The sequence below is a fragment of the Amblyomma maculatum genome, chromosome 2, assembly GCF_055883805.1.
Source record: "Amblyomma maculatum isolate TAMU_Amacu chromosome 2, ASM5588380v1, whole genome shotgun sequence".
Lineage (NCBI taxonomy): Eukaryota > Metazoa > Arthropoda > Arachnida > Ixodida > Ixodidae > Amblyomma > Amblyomma maculatum.
Window position 1 is genome coordinate 183316760 of NC_139345.1, and position 24062 is coordinate 183340821.

At 47.8% G+C, this 24062-nt stretch overlaps 1 protein-coding gene across 1 annotated transcript in view; it reads left to right on the forward strand.

Moving 5' to 3' along the window:
- The window catches only part of LOC146200574 (glypican-5-like), a 116405-nt gene that overhangs the window by 83142 nt on the left and 9201 nt on the right, over nucleotides 1-24062 (forward strand). Inside the window, exons 4-9 of the mRNA XM_084592397.1 lie at nucleotides 8275-8609; nucleotides 14539-14719; nucleotides 16025-16272; nucleotides 18294-18550; nucleotides 21588-21714; nucleotides 22942-23080. Of these exons, the coding sequence (XP_084448523.1) occupies nucleotides 8275-8609; nucleotides 14539-14719; nucleotides 16025-16272; nucleotides 18294-18550; nucleotides 21588-21714; nucleotides 22942-23080 (1287 nt within the window). The remainder of the gene's footprint in view (nucleotides 1-8274; nucleotides 8610-14538; nucleotides 14720-16024; nucleotides 16273-18293; nucleotides 18551-21587; nucleotides 21715-22941; nucleotides 23081-24062) is intronic.

Here is a 24062-nt window from a genome sequence, read left to right on the forward strand (position 1 = left end):
TAGCCAAAATTCTCTGCAATTCTTTAATGCGTTCTGAGAAGACGAAGCTCTGAAGGAGGGTTGGGGAAGGGCTGGAAAGAAAGAGATGCCTACTCGCACCTTTCTTCGCCGTTCTTACCTCGATCTGTGCTGAAGCCGCTGAGCTTATTTTTAGGTATGTACAGCGGTAAATGGGTAAACAAAATTTTAATAAATTTTCATTTAAGTTTCATTTTCTATGTACGGCTCTGGCGCATCGGAGCCTTCCGCTTAGCCCAGTTCTCACATGACGTATTTTCACATGACGGGCGGCTGGCTGCGCTTGCAAGGGAACCGCACCTAACACCGATCAACAAAGGAGGATGGAGGCAACAAATTCTCCTCCAGTCGCGTCTTTCCCTCTCCGGCGCTCTTCGGGATGCAGCGTGACTCTCTCCCATTGCACGGCGTCGCGGACGCCTCCGTCGCTCTTGCGTGCGGCGTCGCGAAGCTCCCACGCGGTCCGCCTCCGCGCTTTGGCGCCGGTGCCCCGCGCGCGTGCGTCGGCGGAGTGGACGGTCGTGTACACTGCCAAGACCCGCTTTCCGGTGTGTAACTTCTCCCGAATCTCCCCCCACTTGGATTAATCCTGTCGGCTTGTAATCGTGCCATTTGTCGCAGCAAACTTTCAGAAGCAGCAAGCTCCAACGTTTATGGGTGCGCTGGCGTCGGCTGCCGGTTGCGCTGCAGGAAATGTAAGCGGTCAAAAATAAAAATAAAAAACAAGAACAAATTTATTAAGGGTACCAGGCGATAGCGTCATAATAGCTTCAGTCTGCGGCTTCCTAGCGGATTATTGTTCATGTGCTACTCATTCAATCATTCATCTCCTTAAGGTGTGCCTCTGAGACACACTGCCCTTAGTCGTAAACTGCCCAAAGAGCAACCGACCATCCAGAGTAATCAAGCCGTGTGAGCATGCGTGCTTTGCCCAAGGATGGCATGTCCTGACCCAGTATTCAAAAATCCTGGTACCGGGTTAGTAAGCGACTGCACACTCGGCCGCGTCATGTGGGTTCGAGGCGTCCCACAACCCGCCGACCAGTCAGTTCTCGTGGTTTTTCGCCCGCAACGTCGACATCGGATTTTCTGCGCAATTATGCCTGGAGTTGCATTGTTGCCTCTAATGCTGACGCATTCCACTATGAAGCGACTGGAGTGTCCTCATAATTTCTTCTTCGTGCTGCGGAGACAAGAAAAGAGCGTCAGTCAGGGGCCTTCTTTTCGTGCGGCAGCTGACACGCATATCTGAGCTCTTAGTGCAGCCACGAAAGTGGGACTGCTCTCATCTCGCAGACTGACCGCACGGCTTTTGATTGGGCAGCTGAACGCGGCACTACTGCTCCGCTCCAGATGGTATTGGAATGTAGTCTCGTGATTTCTGACTGGACATCTGTCAGCTATAGACTCTTCTATTCATTACACTCCCTGCTTGAGCGATGTCACATCGAGCGGTGGCAAAGATGCAATCGCATTATTTATGCGCGCATCTTCGTAGTTGGATACGGCCTTAATTAGTCGGCAGATTAAACGACATCGTGTAAGGCGGACTCACGACGACAGATAAACACGAGTAAGCGTCACAGCTGTTTAGCTGCGGTTACTCGTTGCACTCACCTCAGCTGTAGAGATACCACGCGCTGAAAACAAAAAAACTATTAGCTCTCCCTAAAGAGCGGAACCGAACTTTCCGACTGGCAAAGAACTATGCAAACAGCTAAACATTTGACTCTTCTACTTTTTTTTTTTTTTTTTTTAGTAAATGCAGGCAGCAATATCTGTCTCACTTCTGGGTGGGCACCAACGCATATGATTGGAGGTATACTCATGTCGCAGGTGCGAATCCCTCTCACAAACTTGTCTCCAACTCGACTGAGCAGATGGATGCTAATAAATGGGAGGCGAAATGGTATCACACCACTCGGAACGCTGCGCAAGGAACGGCTGCGTACAGTTTTGACATGAAATCACGTGCTTGTTTTTTTTTTTTTGTTTTTTCCCGACACGTTTATTTTTTCTCCTTAAGTTCCGAGTTAGGGCGACATCTTTTCCACCGAGTAAGGCCGACTGTGCCCGGATTTGCTCGATGCGCCGAGATGGATTCCCCTGGAGTCTTAGACGAGCTAAAGGCTTGGCTTGTTGGCGCCGTGTTCGCCCAAACCTTTGAACAGGCTTAAAACCTTGCCGAGTTAATTTCCGATGAGAGCCGTATTGGCCCGTCGCTAGTGGAAAGCATCACATCGTCTGTGACTTGATTCCGACAGTCAGCCCACACTTCTCGGCATGACTGGGAGCTGGAAAACGTTAAATGGCCAGACGCAATGACATTCCGGTGGCCTCGACCTCCATGGCGTGGCGCGGTGACAGAACGTTCGCGTCAGCGCTCTCACGAAAAATATATATAGTTGCGAGAGTTTAGTTGCGTAATCATTCCGGAGAATACCGGTCTACGCATTCCTTTCTTTCTCTCTCTTCCTCGAAGAGAGGCAAGCATGTGACCCACAAATGTTCTTGAAATATGTTTCGGCGTTCAAAAACAGCCTTCTCCGTGGTTGACGACCAGCTTGACTTACAGGAGAGCAGCTTGGCGACGTGCCACGTCTCGGCCGCCGCAGCTGTCGAAGAAGTGCGTCGTTGAGAAAACAATATCTGTTGCGCAGGTATGCGCCACACCTGGCCGCTCCGCGCCCTCGTTCTCCAGAAATTCGAACTCGATATGCCTTGTCGGCCGCCTCGTAGCGGGCGTCAAATTAGGATTCGTGCATATCTTCTGTGCCCCGCGAGCCTCGAGTGGCTCAGTGAATTTCTGCCGACGAGGCGAGACTTTCGCGCGCCTCCGTGTTTTGGCTCGGCTTTCCGGCTTTCGAAACGCAAAGCATGAGGGCAGTAGTTTCGCAACCGACATGGACCTGCGTGAGGCATCGCACCTCAGAGGATTGCCTCATGCAGCTGATGGTTCGTTCTAACGCGACAACTTTTAGGAGCGTCACGTGTCGTGGAATGATCCGGCGTCATCGTCGGTGGTGCTGGACGTGAGCGAAAAATCCCTATTGGTGGACAAGGTCACGTCACTCGCAGCCGCATGATGCTCGTGCGGGAGTTTCGAACAAACCATAAAACTCGCGTTAAAGATGACCTCTTGCGTGAAATGAGATACGTTTATTGCCTGTAAGTGGCGTATATATTTGGCGGCTGGACAGAGCCCTTGTGTGGTCCCCATGCGGAGGCTACCTTTACGACCCAGTTGATCAGGTCCTTTTTGAATCCTGTTTCCGGGCTTTGTTTTTCCCATCCCACCAAGGAAGGAGCAGGCAGGAATGAAAGTGGTTAGAAGGTGATAAAGGTAGCCACATGCCTCAAGGGATTTAGCTGCACGCAGCGTTTCTGTGAGTACACTGAGAAATTCCTAATAAGTAGTGCAGAGCAAAATAAAAAAAAAATAAAAAAAAAAGTCTGGTGCTTAACCCCCCACTATATATAGTTATGAGGAGCGAAAGCTTCGTTTTGCTTGGTTTTCCTTTGCTTAGGCTTAGGTTTAGTTACGGACAGACATGGTTTTGAAGCGATTAAATTGGTGAGGCAATGGAGCCGAGGGCGCTGTCAACTACAGGAGAGAACACGCGATGCGGTATCTGCCGTCAGACGTGAAGATAAATGTCAGGTGGTGGTGCACTATAGGTGGTGCCATGGTTAAGCGATATACACCTGCACTGTGGCCTCTGGCCCGTTGAAGGTCAGCCTTTAAAGGCGCGCATTATTAAAGGCGCACTATCAAACGCAAAATACGGATACGGTCCCTGTTCAGGGCCTATTTTATTCGCCGAGCCTCTTAAATTCTAGGATACATGTGTGACGAAAGACACGGTCTCAGCTGTCAAAACTGCAGAGTTGCTATACATTGAGTAATAATGCTGAAAGTTTACGCGGCTCTTTTTTTTTTTTTTTTTTTTTTTCCTTTCTATTTTCTCTCGACTGCACGTTCAGCCTCCGGTAGCGTTACAGACGCGCGCAAGAACGCAAGTGCAGCAGAGCAGCGATATGTAAAACTAGTAGCCGAGTTGAGTAGGCTTTTCAAAGCGGCGATTATTACCCGCGGGCACGGAAGTGACGAATTATGTGAATACACAAACGTTTGTTAAATTCAGGAAGCGCAGGGATGGTGAGATACAATCCAATGGACAAGTCCGTGACTTCCGGATTATGCATGGTTACCTAGGTTATATTGAACTAGAATATATTTACTATGACTAGATGGAAATCGGAGCAACTATACTAACTCCCTCTGTGTAGTGTGCTTTCGACACGCGGCATTGAAATGAAATGCACAGCGGCAGGCATGTCTTGAAACCTATATATACGCGAAACCAACAGTAACTCCAGAGGAAGGTCAGCAGTTGAGAGAAACGTCGCCAAGCATCACCTCGACGCTGCGTCGTGTAGTTGAGCGAGCTGCCGTAGCCAAGTTCTGACTCCAGACATACGTCAGCGGTCGCGTACGGCGCCGCAGTTTCTACCGTCGCAGGAAAGAAAGAAAAACAACTCATGAAGGAGCAGGCGCTGCAGGGTATGAAGAACGAGCGAGCCCTTGCTGCCCAAGCCATTGTGAAACTGATGTTCGCGCGCGGGCGGCCCACTAATTGGCGTGTCACTGTCAACTGAACGGTGGTAGGGAGGGAAGGACGCGGCTGTTCACGGATGCGCACCAGGATCTCTACTCCAGCATACACCCGTTGCTAAACCCTTGAGCAGTGTGGCCGTCGGTCCAGTCATGTCCTTACGGGCCCGGAAGGAATCGGTAGGCTGGTCGGCGTTTCTACGTCGATCACAAGATGGCGTGATGCGAGCGGTTACTCCAGCTCACGTCACAGCTTAAAATGGAGCAATGCACGACGCTCTCACGAGAAATGACTGGGTTCTACTTTATCGACTTGACGCTGCGCGCTTACTTGGCTTTCCGTGAACGGAGCTGAATACATCGGCGTCAGTATGCCACACTTTAGCGTTTGTCTGGCATAGGGGGCTCGGAAAAAAGGCACCGACGGATTTGGGTAGAGCGGACAAACATCACAACCTCACGGCTCCCCCTTTCTATTTTGCAAGCTCTACCGCTTCGACACGACACCTCCGCAGAGCGAAAATCAGGTAGTGTGCAACCTTCTTGGATGGTTTATTTCAGCCTCCTCCAGCCTTTGTGGAAGAGCAAACATCGCGGCAAACGCGCGTTTAATTATGTTTGGTTAGGTGCATGGCGTTAAGTTTCCCAACACGACTCAGAGACACGCCGTTGTGGAACGCTTCGGATAATTTCGACCACCTTGTTAGCGTGCGCTTTCATCGCCTGTAACATAGGGGCGACTTACGTTACGCCTACGTCGAGACTCGGCCTCCGTCACCTTAAAAGAACCCGCGTTATGTAGTCGAGACCCACAACGGCCTGACGTTAGACAAGTTCACCAGAGCAGTGCGGAGACAGTCGACGCAGTCTGTCCTGTACGAGAGTCTGCCCTCGAGACCTTCAGGCGACATGTCTCAGTCTCCGCACTGTTGGCGGACGCATGCCGTGTTGTTCGGTTTCCCATTTCCGAGCGAAAAAGATCAGTTTGTGGCGCACCTATTGATTGACATTCTGCAGATTGGATGACTCGCGCGATTTAATCCGGACTCGAAAAGAAACCAGATCAACACGATAGCGGCGGCCTCGCTCGACTCGCCGTCCTGAAGGGAGACGCGTTTCGAGAGCGCACATCGGGAATGGCAATGAGATGGTGGGTTGGTCACCTCTGTCTGCCAGCAGATATGCACCAGCGAAGGCGCGGACGCCAGCGGGGGATGCGTGCTTCACCGCGTGGCGCATCTCGGGCAGTGGCGGCGGCGGACGACACAGCCAAAGAGAAGGAGAGGGGGGTCAGCAGCGCGAGACGCGAGGTGCGGCGGGGAATGCGTGGAACGCCGCCGTCGACTCGTTTTCTTTCGCGGGCCGAGCCGGATTAGACGCCGCACCCCCTCTCTCCCCTCTCACACCCTGTGTGCCTACCTAGTTTAGTATTGTTCTAACCTGGCCCGGCCAGGGGCGAGCGGGGTAATGAGAAGAAAGCAAGGAAAAGCGGCCTCGTCATCGGCCGCAATGTGTGCAGAGAGCCAGACGGCCGGCGAGAAGTTCCGGCGATATGGGCATCGAACCCACGGAGAGTGTGAACGGACTGCGGTGGAATGCGCTGCCTCCTCTCTGCTGCTTATTCTTGATGGTCGCGGGAAAGCGGTCACCTGTGGGAACTCGCTGCTGAACATGCATGTTATCGTTTCTGTCTGTTCCTAATCAGTTGGGCTGGTCCGATGAGACCCTACACTGCCGTCATTCCTCTTTAGGTCTGTTCATGATGCGTTCAACCGAATATGATGCACTAAGGCCCGCAGGTCGTTAGTGCCACTCCAGATTGGCGCTGCCATGACACCGTACAGTCATGCAGTGGGCTTGGAATGAGTGGAGAGGAAGTCGCTGGTTTGGCCGACAGACGCGATTGACGCACTTTGTCGAAAGCCACGGACTTCGGAACAAGGAGCCAGAAGGGATTAATCGCCATAACGTCCCCACCCCCTCCGCCCCTCGCCCCCAAATAGGTCGGCACCATGAAGGATAGAACATATTGATTGAGGGGGAGGGGGGGGGGGGGGGGGGAGGCTCACGCCCGCTCATATCCATATCCACTCAGTCGCACTCACAACCACCCATCCGCGTTCACACTCAACTTACAGTGATAACCACTCCATCACACCCGCAAATGTGAGTTTAGTAGTGAGCGGATATGACTGCACTCATGACTTAATGAGGTGTAGAACTATATTGAGGAAGGGGGGGGAGGGACGCTAACGTCCACCCATATCCATATCCACTCAATCACGCTCATAGCCACCCATTAGCGTTCACACTCACAATCATGACAACTCACAGTGACAACCACTCCTTCACACTCACAAATGTGAGCTGAGTATAGTGAGTGGATATGACTGCACTCATGATTTAGTGCACCGACTCACCCATTCCCGTATTTTCAGAAGGGGCGCTGCCCTGCCTTTAACTGCTTGCACCACTCATTTCTGGTAAACGCTTCGATTCTGGGACGTCGTTAACGTGAAGGATGAGCCAGGCACGAATCCTTTCGCTAGTTAGAGGAACCTACACCAACCATGTCCCAAGAAAAGTCATTCGTAGGCTTCCCTTCATGAGCATGCTTGCAGCCGGATAGAGCTTAGATTACATCCATGGACTATACCTTCTGACTAATCGCAGCTACAAACGAAATGGGTTAACGTTTGACTATATCAAAACAGCACAATACATCAAATTATATCTTTTTATTCAATTTGAAGGTTAATTCCTCTCTTAGGGAACAGAAAAATGCTGTAATGCTGTATGGGGCGACGCAGATACCCAATACGCCATAAAGATTTAACAACAGACTATTTTTTTTTTGTAGCGGAGGAATTCCGCATGGCAGTCAGCGGCAGATCGTGCGCATATTTTTCAGTCGATCATTCATTGTGCGTGCGAGAGAAAGCTGCTAATTTCAATTTAAGCTTTATTGCATAACGAAATCTATTTTTGAACTTTGTAAAAAAATACAAACAAAACTAAAATTTATTCATAAACCATGAAGGCATTTGAAAACGTAAGTAATAAGAAAAGACAAACCGTTGGTAAGGAGTAGTTCCAAATCAAATATAATGTGCTTGCTGGCAGTGTGAATGTGTTAGATTCCTCCATCGTTCAAATTCTGGACCATGCTTGGAAGGTCGAAAACTTCGACACTGTTTTCGTCTGCCTGCTCCACAGCAATAAAATCAGTCGGTTTACATAGCCCGTCCTGTCCACGTTTTGTCTTCGTGCTCCTCATTCTTTGCACTGTCAACATTTCCTTTAGTTTTTTGAACCAACTAGCCCGATAATTGATTTTATTGTACCTCAGACAACTTCTGCTGTCTGATATTCGACGACCCACTTTCTGTTAATTAAGGGAGCTAGCTGTGGTTAGCATCGCCGATTTTCCTCCCTCAAGCTGTTCACCCTTTAAGGCGATACCACAGTCTCCCGTCTTTCCTTGAGGAGCACCTTTTGGACCTTTTGTGTGTGTCGCCTGTGTCAACGTCGTGTAAAGGGTCAGCCGGCATGATCACCACACCCACCCTATGTTCTTCCACCAAAGACAACCGCGGTCACATTCCAGTCTCACGACTTCTCTTCCTTCTCCTTCTTTGCAGAGCGGCTGTCCAGCCTGGTATCCGAGGCGGAGCGCAACACTGAGCTGCTCTTCTCGGACGTGTACGCGGAGCGCGTAGCGGCCGAAGCCCGGGGCCCCGTGCGTCGGCTGTTCCGGGCGCTGCGCGCGCGGCTGGGCTTGCAGGAGTTCTCCGAGCCGCAGGAAGTTGCCGGCGGCGAGGACCCCGTGGACGCCTTCTTCGGAGAGCTCTTTCCCCTCGTCTACTTCCACACGGTCAACCCGCGGCTGGCCGACTTCAGCGACGACTACAAGGCGTGCCTTCGCGGGGCCCAGGGACGTCTACGGCCCTTCGGCGACGCCCCGCTCAGGCTCAAGGTTGGGGGACATGGCTATGTTCTTCTTGCTGGTGTTCCGCTTAGTGTCGGAATTAACCAATTCTGTTTTGTTTTGCCCCTCGATGATAATGCTAGCGTTTTAGTTAAAAAAAAAAAACCAAAAAAGACACGGGAGGCTTCCTGTCGATTGTTCCCATGCAGTGAAGCAGTATGATCTAACCATCTCGAACTCGTAATCAGTAGCGGACAATCAGCTATCCTTGGCGTGAAATCCGCCCCATTAGCCATGTTTTGGACGCGAATGCCACCTGCGTGGTTTTAACAAAAGCAAGGAAGGCAGTTTTGTGGCGCAGTGAGCAACACATCCTCCGAGAAATGCAGATCAGCCACCTTATTTCGTCGTACGTGCCCATAGTGGATGTCGTTGATGTCAACTCTTCAGCATTAGGGCCGCCAGCGTTTTACGCCGTATATGGAAGCAGGAAAGGTCCAGTATACTGCGCAGTATACCCAGAAGTCTCTGTGCTTGCAATCGGCGCAGTTCGCCCCACATATCAGTGACCGCAGTGGCTGGTGCGCGTTCGGCCGTCCTGCTGGTTGCCGACACTGGAGCGTCCTGCTCCCACGGGGATCATTGTGACGGCTCCTCGCGAGTGATCACCGGTGTCGTGCGAGACAATGGCACCGGCAAGGATATCGAGTCCCTGCCGTCGACGCCCGGTGACGGATCTGCGTCCCACAAGGGCGCCCAGTCGCGGCAGACTGCCAGGGCCATTACGCGGGCTTTTCCTTCCGCCGCCGTGCATCCTCGCGGCCTCTTTCCGCTGTTGTTGTTTTTCCTTCGCGGAAGGAAACGGCGCCATCACTCATCGTTTTGGGCCAAACGCGTCACCACGCGGAGCCGCGTGATGGACGCGCGCTCCGTCGTCGCATGTGGTGCGAGCGTCAACGAGCTGCATCCCCAGCGTCGCTACTCCAAGCACGTCTCTGCTTTGACCGCGTCGCTATGCGGCGTGCCCCGCGACACAGCAGTGGGCGGCATATTACCTCAGAGGGGATGCATGAGGGAATCTTTCGCGTACTCAACTGTGGGCGCGCTTCCTTCGTTATATTCAAGCGCTCACGACCAGCATAGCTACTCAATAGAAATGGTTGTCGCCCTTATTCGCCGTAGGATAGGACTGTATTCGAACGCCTCTACAGCGAAACGACCGTGAGTAACGAAGGACTTCGTATATACCGGCCGAATTTCTTTCGCGCGTACTGCAAATGCCTCGAGTGATGCCACAACCAATTTGCCTTGTTCACTCACTAGTCCTGCCTTTCCACTTGATAACCCGCCTGGCCACTCAGTTACTCACTGGACTACCCATTCATTCACTCACTATCCTGCCTACGCAGTCGTTCATTCGCTTGCCTAATCGCACATTCATTCACTCTTCTACTTTCACTCACTCGTGCGATCTCACTCGTCTCCTTGGTCACTTCTTCGTCCACCCACTCGCGGACTTCCTTACGCTTTCGTTCACCCACTCTAGCCTATACTGCATCCACTGCAGGATAAACGCCTCACCTGTTGCCCTTTGTTGAATGCCACCTTGCAACTATGTCTCAAGCCCCTTTTCACATGCTGCGATTGGAACAAAAACTTCGGTGCTGTCGCTGATGCGGCGTTCTGCGACTTTCGACGAAGGCGTTTAGAAGCAAAGCATGCTCCTAGAATGAGATCAGACAGGTTAAGAAGCAGTGCCGTCATCTCGCGTGGGGTCATTTCGGAGCAGCCGGCCTAATATGGATAAGCGGGGAGGGGGGTTGCTTCTTTGAGCGCCCTTGTACTCTAGCTTCGAGTCCGTTGCTTCGGCGGACTACTCCGAATAGACCGTCCATGACAAGACGTCTTGGCACACGCCCTATTTATTGGTCAGTCGCAGACCGACCACGCCGATGCTGCATTTGAATTGCAACAGGTTGGAAAAGCGCCGCACGTCGTCTGCAACTACAACGACGCTCTCATCTGTCGCAGGCCGATGTAATTCGCAGCGTATGAAACGGGCCTGAGAAGCTGTTTGCAGCACTTTGAAAAGCAAGAGCAACCTGGCCCAATCACGATGCACACTAAAATAATTATGCTCTTACGCAGTCGGCGGAGGCGACAGTATAAGCACAATTGTCTTTATGTTGCGCAGGGGCGATAGGCGCGTAGGAGCGCAATTATCTCTCTTAGTGAGCATTGCCGATTGGGTCAGGCCGCCGCTGGCTTTCGCAGTGCTGCAAAGGGCTTCTAAACACACGATTAAACTGAGTAATCTCAACATAAGGGGCGTGATAGTGGCTCCAACAACTGAACAAAAGCGGAAATCGCGTCTCCGTACCATACGCAGTACAGCTGTTCGCGACAAAAATGGGTCACCCGCGTTTTGTATCCGTGCACCGGCCTCGAACGTGACTGAACGTAGCGCGTTCGTGTTCCTCGCCAGATTGCCGTTATTGCCCCCGTTCGGTTTTCGGCCTCCTACCCAATTATCGGAAACGGTGTAACCAGAACGAAAACAATAAGAAATAACGAATGCGGCGTTTTTCAGTGCGCCTTACGACACCTGTTTTGCTAGTATTACCCGTAGGACCGCTCCGCGGCTCCCTGCATGTTTAGTATTTTTTTTTTAATGTATAATGCTATATATTTATGTGTATCGTGTTTGGTCGTTGGCTCCGCATGATACCAAGATCGGCCAAGTAAAGTTTCCTGTCTCGCTGCCAAAAAAAAAAAAAAGAGGGGAGGGGGGAGGGATAACGTGGATAAGCTAGTATAATGTGCAAAAGCACTAGTCTGGCGTCGTGTATCTTGGTAGACTGCAGATATAAATCACGTTGTCGCTGTCTTCTCGCGCCATAACCTGAAACATTATGTATGCTACCTAAGTTACCGTCACTTACAAATACCGGGTTTTTTATCAAGCTTTCAAAAATTCATTGAAAAAAAAAACAAAAAAACTTAGCAGTAACTGCTCAAACTGCAATAGGAGAATGAGAAAGCATTAGCGCTGCCGCGGCGTTTTGTAATTTTTACTTTTTATTTCACCCTATTTCCCAGACACCGACCTCCAGTGCTTCCTTTGTTAGTGCACGCTGGTTGGTCTTGTGTGTTACGTCATCATATGTATGGTATGACGTCACATACCAACACTAATTTACCTCGTTAATTAGGGGGATTAACATAATTAACGACATATACTTAATATGCTAATTAAGAGATTTATTTTCAATCATTTACGTTATGAGCATTAAACTTCAGTTCCTAATTAATAATGTAATTAATAACACAATTATGAATTTATGCCTAATGACCATAACTTTATTAATCATGATCTTTATATACTTCACCACACTACTCTAAATCATGCCTAGTGACGTTACCAACTGATGACTTCACATCTGGCGACATTTTTCAGACACTTCCAGTGCCAAAATAGCCTAGGAAGACTTCTGCCTTAATGAGTTCGAAATTTGAACAAGCACATTTTCAGGCACAATCTCTCAGGCGTGGCGGACACAGTTTGCTGCAAAATTCTTCGACTAATTATACAATTATTGAGCCCAAACCTAATAATTAGTTTTTTAATTATCGCAGTTATGTGGTTAGACCCAATGAAAGCTCGGAGCCGTGTATGATTCCATATTAATTTTTGAAAAGAATACCTTATTTTCTAACGCCCTGCAGTTGTAAGAAATCCGATCGTTTTTTTTTTTTTCTCGTACGAAACCGAAACTATGTTAATGAGATGCGCAGAAAGCTTGGTGCAAGCGCGTCATACGTTATGACGTGTAGCAGTAGCCAAGGCGCCAAATTCGAACTACCTGATTTGCTGTGACGCCTCGTACACTTTTTTTCGCTCCGTCTCTTTTAAAATAATTGGCCGCGCAGCTGGCAATGACCGGCTTTTCTCTTGCACTGATCTGGGAGGCAAAATCATGTGCGTAACGTGGCGCAATACCATTTTCAGTTTGAAATGAACGCCGTGCGTAGTATTGGACACATCAGTGGCGGACGTCGCGTCTGTACAGAGCTTCCGGTGCGGCCGTGCGTAGTATTGGACACATCAGTGGCGGACGTCGCGTCTGTACAGAGCTTCCGGTGCGTCTCTTGCGCTGAGCTTCGGTTTCGTTTGGAAAGCAATCGTCGGATTTGCTGGCGCTGTAGCGCTGTAGAAAAACGAATTTTTATTCGTTCAAAAAACTTATATGGAATCGCCTTGTTCACGGCTCGCAGCTTCACGTTGTGGATAACCACATAAATGCGATAATAAAAAGGTTAATCAGCGGGTTTTTAGGTGTGCAGCTGTATAATTAGAAGAGTTGTGTAGCATCTTGTCTTTTTGCCATGGCTGATAGTTTGTTCCCGCGAATAATTTTTATAGCGCAGCTCTTACGCGCCCGTTAGGCGGTTGAGCCGCGTCGCCTTTGGTGGTGTAACCGAGCGGAGTAAAGAGCCACGAGCTCTGCATTGCTCGCTCGTGTTTCTTCTTCCTCTTCTGAAAAATTAATTTGGCTCGTGAGAAAAAAAAGTGTGCTTCGTAACCGCGCATGCATACAGATACGCATTACATACACACGCACGCACGCGCATACATACATACATACATACATACATACATACATACATACATACATACATACATACATACATACATACATACATACATACATACATACATACATACATACATACATACATACATACATGTCTAAAATTATTTGCCTTGGGTATATCGCAAATAGGTTTAAGTAGCTGCGCTCAAATTTTGCATTAGGGAACACCGTTACCGTCCTGTTGATTTTTTTTTTATTATGAACTCACTATTATCAGGAATTTTTGAAAGTGCTCGCTGAAACAACCCAATATTTACCCCGCTTTAACCAAGCCATTCGCATGTGCCTGATCGCGGCCTGAGGGAAACCTAACTCCGGTCGAAAGGGTCCCGAGAGGCTGGATTACGAATCTCCACTGAAAGATTTAGCATAGCGCGATCCTTGAAGCGGTTCCTCGAAGCGCCAACTGCGCATGCGCTGATGGCCCCTAAAAGCTTACACTCATGCACTGACGTGAGCTGACAGCGCAGTTGTGGTAAAAAAATTCTAGGACATTTTGGTGACGAAAGTAATTAAAGGCGAAAGCCTGAGTGCTGCATTCTGCTATGCAACTGTTGCGCATGTAGCGATGAATGCTGCGACGAGTAAAGCGAGCGACTACTCTCACATTCTGCGAGTGCATTTATTTAGTGAATTCTGCTTGGCAGCGATGAGATCGCGCTCCTTGTACCTTCGCAGTTGTTTTACGTTTACTTTTGTGCGGTTGATTTTGCCGGGTGTGCGGCATTAATAAGCAAGTAATTACGCACCTTTGCACTAATTACAATTTGCTTATAATTAGTCATTAATTAGTAATTAGGTATTAGTAATTGGTAAGTCATTAATAATTTTTTACTAGTGAGTAATAATTTGCACTTAGTAATTAGCCATTAATTAGTAATTGATCATTAATTAGTACTACATTTACTTTTGTGTGGTTGATTTTGCCAGGTGTGCGGCATTAATAAGCAATTATTTACGCACCTTAAGACTAATTAGAAGTTACTTATAATTAGTCAATAATTAGTAATTAGGTATTAGTAATTTGTAAGGCATTAATAATTTTTAATTAGTGATTAGTAATAACTTACACCTAGTAATTAGCCATTAATTAGTAATTGATCATTGGCATATGGCCATATAAGGCACACATTCGCATATACTGTGGTGCTGCTCTATGATTGGTCAAGATCTCCATGACGTCATCCCGTCTCGACCAATCACAGCTGCCACAAAAGTGTGACACTTGCTGACGACAACGATGAGGCAATAAAGGCTTTCACCTTAATACATGTTTGTAGACTGGCACGCATTGAGAAGCGGCGCTGCTGTTCGTGTCGCAGGGATCGCTGGCCGAGTCGCTGGGCGCGGTCCGCACCGTGCTTCGGGCCACGCGGCTGGCTCTGGACGTGGTCAATGCAACCAGCTCGCCGCCCGACGATGCCGAGCCACACTGCGCGCTGGCACTGGCCAGGGCACTGGGCTGCGGAGCTTGCGCCACCCCGCCGCACCTCGCTGGACAAGGTGGGCGACGGATGTTGCTTGCTCTCTTTATTCCGGGACGCCTTCTTGGTTTGACGCACCGGGAATCGTAAAGTAAAAAAATGCCAAAAATGTCAAAAACGTCAAAAATTTCTACCTGCGCCTCATCTCATGTCACGCGGCCTAAGCTGACAAATAGCTGCCTAGTCATATACACATTTTGAAATAATATACCCTCATTTCTCTTCAGGAGCGTGGGCCATTTGCCCATTCCTGTATGGTTAGTTTAAATTACGCGGCACATGAACCATGCATCTTATTATTATTATTTTTTTTTTCATGACGGGTTTCCCATATCACACGCGAAAGCATGCTCTCTCTTCTGTTCTTGCAATGGAACACGTGAAGCGCAAGCAGCGCAGCGCTCGATCTGCCAACGTGAGGCAAATGCAGCTGGTGACTCATGTTGAAACTATCGTGTATTGCATTCATCGCTAGTGCAGACGTCGAGAGGGCGTGCACTCCTTGAATTAAGAGCGACGCGAACTTTCTGATTGTGAGTCAGCATGCGTTCGCGCAAGTGTTTTGCTATTATTTTTTACCCTCGTCTATGCCGGCTGTCTCGAATCACCAGAAGTTAGGGCTGAGGAGGTCAAGGCAATGCGTGTCCATACTGCAGCTGTTGCCTCCCCTCCATCTCAATTGAGCAGTCGCGTGCAGGTTGGGTCTGTGCCAATTTGCCAAAGTTTGTAGATGAGCTGCAAAGTGCAGATCCTGATATTTTGCTTCACTTTTGCTACCAAAACTTCCGGAACCCGTGGACGAAGAGCTTAGCGAAGCATTTTCCTCACGTTTTTATTTTTCATGCATCGCTTTGCACCGACATCATCACAGCGAGCATGGTAGTACTCACCGAGAGAGAGGGGTGGGAGGATCGGGTTTTTTCGCGTATTTGCCTCAGCGTCCATTTTTACTACTGTGCTGCATTGTTAATCTGACGTAACATGTAAACGAAGCAAATGTCCTGAAAGAGGGTTCGCTAACTACATGGTCAGCTCTTGGCAGCCTTGACCACTCTAGCTAATGTAGGGTAGTTAGCCGCATTGTTTTTACATAATGACTCAATCGGTTGTTGAAAGTCTTTTGAGGGGAACTCGCCTGTGCATGTAAAGCTATCCGACCAAGAAGTGTTAAAATTGTGATGCATCTCAAGCATCATTTTCGTACAAGCCTAGCTCCTAGGGTTTTTTGATGCAGACATGCACTGGTGTGCAGCAGGCGTAGGCATGAAAAAGAAACTCGACAGGCCAATTGACCTTGTGGCTTTTTCTTGCGGCTGGCATGCAGCAGGGAGCAAGAGGAGTGCCCTGTCTCCAGCCTGCTCGGGTCTGTGCGTGAATGCGGCCCGCGGCGGCTGCCTTGCAGCACTGGAGGACCTGGAAGGCCCCTGGGGAGATCTGGTGAGCGCGCTGCACCGGCTGCTGCCGCGGCTGGTGGGCGCCTACAGCCTGGACGAGGCCCTTTCCCTTCTGGACTCCAGGGTCTCCGAAGCCGTCATCCACGCCATGGAGAATGGGCCTGAGCTGGTCAAGAGGGTGAGTGTCATGAAACAATGAAGTATATGAGTGCCGCCAGCGTTCTAGTATTGAAGAGGCTCAATACAAGGCTTTGCTGGCAAAATGCAACAATGTGGCTTGCGAAATGGACAAAGAGCATCTGGAGCGTAACATATCCTTCCACGTGCCCTCGTGACGTCCGAATACAAAGCAACATGTTTGGATTGCTGCCACAAATGTATGTTCAGGACGGCATGTAGCTCTTGCGTATCGGTTTCAGCGGACTTGAAGGTCGCGAACCGAAGGTATGAAAACCAAGTCATGCCGTTAGATGCCCCAGTATGCTCACCGCGCTGCACGATGTGTAGTTTTATGTGCTTCTGGCCCATGTATCTGTCGCACCCTTACTTCTAGACTGTCGTATAGCCGTTGTGACAGCTGGTGCACGTGCGTCGCATCCGAGCCAGGTCATTCTTGCAGAAGCTGGGACACTTCCTCGCGTTGTCTAAAGGGGGGCCACCAGTGCTAGTGGACGTATGCTCAGCAGGTGTTACATCGTGGCAAGCCGTTTGGGCTTCAAACTTTGTTCTATGCCCTGCTAGTGCTCCTCAGCTGCTCTCTACAGTCGTCAGCACATTACGCCACGCACGCTTTTGTGTGATGGCGTCATGGCTCCCTTTCAGTGGGGAACTCGTCGGTGCTGGCATGGGTAACAAAAAACTCAGGATTTATCGAAAATGTATGATATCAGACATGCAATGACGGAATTGAAAAGGAAATAGACTGAGCTGAACAGATTAACGGAGGGCGAGATGGGGAACCGAACCCTCCTGGAACTTTGGATCGCGTATTAAACATGCTACCCTTATTCAACGCAGGCACATTGGTAAGGCTTGGTCAAAGCGAGGCTTTATAACTAAATCTGTGCTGTTCTACATATGTGGCAACTCACAACTGTATGCTAATGAGTGGGTGTGAGATTAGAGGGAAGAATAAAAGGGGCAGGTGCCATCGCGCAACCATGCCGAAATAGCTGAATTGCCGGAGATTTGAGCCAGCAGATCAAATGCTATGCTTGGAAGGGCGGCATGAGGGGCCACAGACCCTTCATACCCTTCAAACCGGCGCTCAAATGTGCCTCAAGTTCCGTGCATGCTGGCAGTGGACTCTGTGAGGAGGGATCCAGTTAACTGGCATAACAAGAGCAAGATATATGGACGTCTGAAAATTTTGCAAATAATTCTGTCAGTTTAGATAAACTAAAAATTGATTCCTGAGCATTCAGGTGGTCTGGATTGAGCAGCGAAAGTATATAGTGTACCGCAAGTGAATGCTATTTACAAACTATTCAAAGGTTTCATTGTTTGTTATATCACCATTTTTATCATTTTTCATGCCCTACTAATACAGAAGGGTCTGTGCTGCGAATACATCTATAGATCGGGGACCCATATTCCGAGCTTGCGTTGTTTTTAGAAGTGACGTTTTCACCATCGCTATGTGTCGCCCGATTGGTGGAAATACCGGAACCTGATGTTCGATTACGGCCACTTCCAGTTCCTGCGTTTCCACTAATGAGATAAAGGCAAAAACTGCGAAAACAACTCTGCTAAAAACGAGGCAGACTCGGAATACGGGCCCTGATATTATTCCTCTTGGAAGATTGCAGTTTTTTTTTACTATTTCTATTTTGTAAAGAAACGCGTTCTATTGGTTTTCTGTGGTATCCATATACCATGGCCATGGCAGCACTGTGGCATATTCAAGTACTCGGTGAATGCTGGACAAAAGAGAGTCTGATCGGTAATTGGACCACTCATTATTATGCTCAGTACTGTGTCTTACAATATTCCATAGTTTTTTTTGCAATTCAAAGGGATGTAGAAAAATGTCCCAAGTCCCACTTGCTATGCCCAGCTTGTCCATTCTTGCCTTGGAAGACATGGGACATACCCACAGTGGGGGATTGACCAGGGTCTGCCTCTTCCTTCCCCATCACCCGTACCAACCGAATTCTTCAACTTTTCCTCAAGTGCCTGCACTCACTCTCATGCGTGCAGGTGAAGCTGGAGTGCGGCGACCCACGGCGGCGATCTGGCAGCGCCAATCGCACTGAGCCACGGGTTGAGGGGCCGGCCGGCCGGAGGCCCTCGGGTGCCACCTTGCGCGGCGCCGACGCAGCTCTGCGGTCGCGACAGCGCGAGCTCCTACGACAGCTGAGTGCCTCGAGGACACTGTTCTCCTCGCTGGCCGGAGCCGTCTGTGATCCGGATGTTGCAGGACCACCACCCTGCTGGAACGGCGTCCAGATCGGACGGTACGTTAATGGACCCATATACAAAGGCAGAAGAGTTTGCTGCATGCAGCAAAACATCAGAAGTCGTTATCTGTGTAAGGCAGGTAGTAACTGCTGACATCTCACCTATGTGTTGGAAAAGTGAGAGGCTTCAGATTATTTACAGCACAGTGAGCTGTGGAGAGCAAAATGCTGACAATAACATGAAGAGAAAGACAGAGAGCAGAATGGATCTGGGAACAAACGCAAGTCATAAAATGATATTCTCGTTGAAATCAAGAATATTAAATTGGTGTCAAATAATCATGGCATTCTAGGGAAGTGAAATAGATTCTGAGAGATGGTGAACATAGTAGGGGATAGCAGGTGAGCGGAGTGAGGCTGACCCAAAATGGTATTATTTGGTGCCTGGTGACCCAAAATGGTGGGTTTACATGGCAGTGATGGAGATATCAGTCTACTGTGTGTGACATGCAGCGAAAGTTTGTCTTCACTTGGATGTAGTTCCTGGTATTCTTTTTCTGCTTTATATTACTGAATGCTGTTTCTGTTTAAACATTTGCACTTAATTTCAACTTGGAGCAGTTGAGCTTCCCTGTTTTGTCCCATTATTGTCAATGTTGAGAGTTGTGCATTGGTGGCAAGGACTGATAAATTTCAGCAAACCGACCATCTTCTAGTAGTAATTTTGAAAACACATGTGCAAACTGTACAGTGTGTCAAATAGAGTTGTTAATGAACTTCAAACAGAAATTACTGAACATGGCTTTGCATATCCATTTTATTCGTTTGGTTTATAGGGTTTAACGCCCCAAGCAACTAAGACTATGAGAGCCACCATAGTGGAGTGCTCCAGAAGCTTTAACCATCTGGGGTTCTTTAGCATGCACTAGCATTGCACAGCACATGGGCATCTTGCTTTTCGCCTGCATCGAAAAGCGGCTGCTGCGGCCAAGATTCGATCCGTCATCCTTGGGCGCAATATTCGAGCACCCTATCCACCGCACCACCGTGGCGGAGTGCAGTGGTTTATTTTATTGTAATAGTATCATATTGTAATAGTAAGTTTGTTAATTATGATATAAAAAAATTGCCTGAGACAGTGCTCACCTGTGTAGTGAAGAGTCATGTGCTTAAAAATTGTAGGTCAAAGTAAAAAAAACACAGAAGACAGTCTGCACATCTTCTATAGACATCCTTCTTGACCTTATCACTGTTACTTTCAGCCTAAAAAAGGCGTTTGTTCACAAAATTCACTGTATGCATACGGTTGGGCATGCTGTACGATACAAATCTGAATGTTCCTTGATACAGGAGCGAGATACACTTAGCTCAGCTGATGTATATAATATATCAGTTTGTGCATACTGATTTCTCGCAATACCCAAGCTTAACGTCTGGCCCCATTGAAGGGGTTCTGGAGTGATTTGAACACATGTGGAGAGGGAAATAAAGGGAGAGAGAGAAAGCGTCTGGCAGCCTGCTTTATACATAAATTTTTACAAAAGGAAAAATAATTTTGAAACGTGTTTTTTTTTTTTTCCCCTTTAGTTTATGGCACAAACCTGAAACAATAAGGCGATTAATGCACACTCTGACACTGTGCTGAAAGATTGCATAAGTAAAACACCTTACAGTGATATGAAGCGGCGGTAATTCCAATGTATGCCATATTATTGATAAAACTACTATTTTATATATAGCATTTCGGTCACGGCAGGTTTCTAGAGGCTAGAAGCTTTTTTTACCCATGAAGACCACCGAGTGGAGACTTTACATTGTGTTTCTGATTATCGCTGTGTGTGTCCTTTCTATCAGCCTGTGCGTAGCTCCACCAACATTTTAAGATTTTTTCTGTCTCGGATTTTAGTAATAATGAAATGACTCTTGCTGAAAATTACACTGAAATTTTCGAACCGACAAAGCAGAAATTATTCTACAATCAGTGATCAAAAAACTAAAAAAATAGATTGCCTGTTTGGTATTAATATATACCACCCTGTACGTCCTCGCGAGAGGTGTCTGAGACCGCTCGTCAATATTGGAGGGGGTCTCAGACCCCCGAGACCCCCTGACTTTAAGCGCTGGCAATACCTGAACCTTCATACGATACATACCAAGTCCACGTAATATAAGTACATGTACAATCTACTTTTAAACTGTCATTGACTGCAACTATTGCCTAATATTTGTGTAAGCACAGGAATCCAAATTACTATCATGCAACGGCCCTTACATCCCATGCTAACATGTCCAACACCAATAGAACTGAGTTAACACATAGTTCCACAATCCCTTTTCGTGGTGTGCTTGATTCTTCTGCAGACCAAGCGTGATGTCTGATTCGTCGACAGCAGTGACCACATTATAGCTCATTCTCCGCTCTGCTGGAATAATTAGTGGCACCTGAGAAATCAGTGGTGGTGTTGTATTCCTGTGTGTCCCGCTGCATTTCTTGCTATTTTGAAGGCATGTGATTGATCACAAAACCGAACACTGTCTCAGCTGTCATTGCAGTGACATCACAAACATATCAAGGAAAACAAGGCCAAAGTGAGCTGGTGATAGCACATGAGGTAATGCAGTCATCGGAGCTTTTAAAACATACAAAGGATGCGTGGTGGTTCCAACATTTGCGTGGATCAATTTTAGAAGGGTTAGAGGAAGAGAGAAAGTTGCCCTTCCTTTGTAACCTTCTTCTTCATCCAGCCAGCAGCCTCTTGGAATTATCCAGAGCAGAAGTAGCTAGTGCTTTTTCCCTCTGGTGCAGAGCTCATCGGGGCAAACTAGTGGGCTGGTAGGCAGAATTGTATATTTATAGAACATGTGAAGACAGATAGCTAGCATTTGGTACTGGATAGTGATGGTAAGCTTACTGTGGTAGGTCTTTGTACTGATCATATTGATGGCGGCACTGATTATAGGCTGCTCTCACCCTGAATGATGTTATCTGAACATTTGCAGTGTTCTTTTTTGGCCTCTGTATTTGTGTCTCGCAGTAGGTTTTTTTTTTTGTGCACCAATAAAAAGTGCATTTGTTGTTCACTCTTCTCTACAGCTATGTAAAGGCAGTGGTTGCACCAGGCATCGGTGCTCAGAAGGAGAACCCTGAAGCCAGGCACAAGGCGTCAGCATGGGATTCTCTTGTGGACACGCACACTCACCGCTTGAAGGAAATAACAACGGTTAGTGCAGTGTACCTTGTGTGATTCCGATAGCATGGTTCTGACAGTGATCGCTGGTTGGTAGCAGACCTTAACCGTGCTGTGCATCGTATCTCCACTATTGAATTTTACATCCAATGTCTGCTTATCCAGCAACAAAATGAATAATGATGAGTGCCTGCAGTTCTGCTGTAACCCCCTCCCCTTTCACCAAACACCCCTCTGTATGCGCCACATTTTGATGACATGCTGCTTGTTGTACTTGACTCGCCACAGCCCTCCTGTACGTTTCCATGTTAGCATTCCTAGATATCGGCCGAAAATAATTGTCAAAGAAGATAGTTGAGCTAGTTAGTGTGTTTGAGGGAATGAATGCGACATTGCAACTAAAAAGACAAGGGATGGTGATTAACCCCTTCACCGTTTTGTTATATCAACGAATTTCTTAACAAAACTGCTTATTTTTTTTATTCCTGATTTCGGTTATTATTGCAATAAAAAGCATGCATTCGATCTTTAAAAAATATTTGAAGCAAACACGAAGTCAAATTAGCATATTGAACTTTACTATTTCTCACAATACGGAAGAATTACTCAGCACAAAGTCACTGTCGTCCTCGCTCCCTGAAACAATGTACACTTCAGTGTCTGAATCACCATCGTCCGAAGAAGATGACGACGCAGAAAAGCGTAGTTTCCGAGAGCACGGGCCAGCAATGTACGCGTCGCCTCCGCCGGATGCCATTTTAAAACCCATGTTGCCATACGAAAAAGTCGTTTATGTGGTAGAAAAAAAAGAAAAAAAAAAAAACGAAATTAACAGGTCAGTGCTGCCATCTGTCGAGCAAAATGCCATCTAAGCCACAAACGAGCGCTGCTCGTCCGAAACACTGAAGGGAAGAATATATTCAGCGAGGACGAGCTATAGTCGTCCAAAACGGTTTGGGGACGGCTTTTGCAAGGACGAGCGCAGCTCGTCCTAAACGGTTAAGGGGTTAAAAGGAACCGAACATGCTGCACCGTTGGTTCCTTTTTGATGCTGTCCCTTAACTTTCTTGGCGCTAGTTGCAATCTGGCAGTTATTTACTAAGAGCAAACTAATGCCAACTATGGTAATAACAATTATTATGACTCAAGCATTTTAGTGCCATGAAAGCACTGTGAAAGATCTTTAATTTTTTCTGATTGAGGTATCCCCATATTTTTGGCGATATGTGAACTGTGGATGCGTGCTTGCATTTTGTGCAGGAAATACTCGGTCACAAGGTGTCACTGATGCCTGAATCGGACTCGTACACGATGGAAGGCAGCGGCAGTGGTGACTGGCATGGCGAGGGCACAACCGACGATGAGGACTTGGACGACAGTGGCTCTGGTAGTGGGGAAGGTATGAGCTCATCCTCAGAGAATCATTGTCATGTGCATCTAACGCTGTTTGTCTTATTCTCTTTGTATGTCACTGAGAACAAGCTGAAGCTGGCCTTTCTTGATAGAGTGCCAGATTAGAAAAAGGGAAAGGCAATTTCCACTAAACTACTAAAACGGAAAACGAAATAAAATACAGCCAGCATAACTGCCAGTCAGTTTCTTTTGCACATCATCTGCACCATGACCAATTTTTAGCTATAGATTTCGGAAGCCAGATTTCTCTGCTTTTAACTACCAGCTGGTGTTCATGGAGTTCTTTTTGGTCATTACATCATCAGTCTGAATGTATGGGTCACAAGGAAATTGCATTTTCAAAATCAAATTTCGTCTGTAGTCAGTTTGTCTTCTGCTGCCAGGCAAGCATCAGGCCAGATCCACACAATAAATTTTTACCAGGAACAGAAATGAACATGATGTTGTCCTTGGTGTGCGGGGCTATGCAAACAGGAAGACAACACATGCTTGAAGTCTGCAGCACAAAGTTTTCAAAGTGCTCTGAGGATGTTTGCAGCAATTTTTTGATGAGATATGTTTTTTTTTTTTTTTTAATAGCATAGGGAAGGAACACCAGTTTACGCTAGGTAGCGAAGTACTGGAAGTAGTAGGCGAATATCTCTACTTAGGACAGGTAGTAACCGCAGATCCGAACCGTGAAAAGGAAATAACGAGAAGAATAAGATTGGGATGGAGCGCATTTGGCAAGCACTCGCAGATTATGATTAGCAGCTTACCGGTATTGCTCAAGAGGAAAGTATACAACAGTTGCATCTACCTGTACTCACCTATGGGGCTGAAATGTGGAGGCTAACCAAGAGGGTTCTACTTAAGTTGAGGACAACGCAGAGGGCTATGGAAAGAAAAATGGTAGGGGTAACATTATGAGATAGGAAACGTGCACAGTGGGTCAGAGAAATGACTCAAGTCACTGACAATCTAGTGGA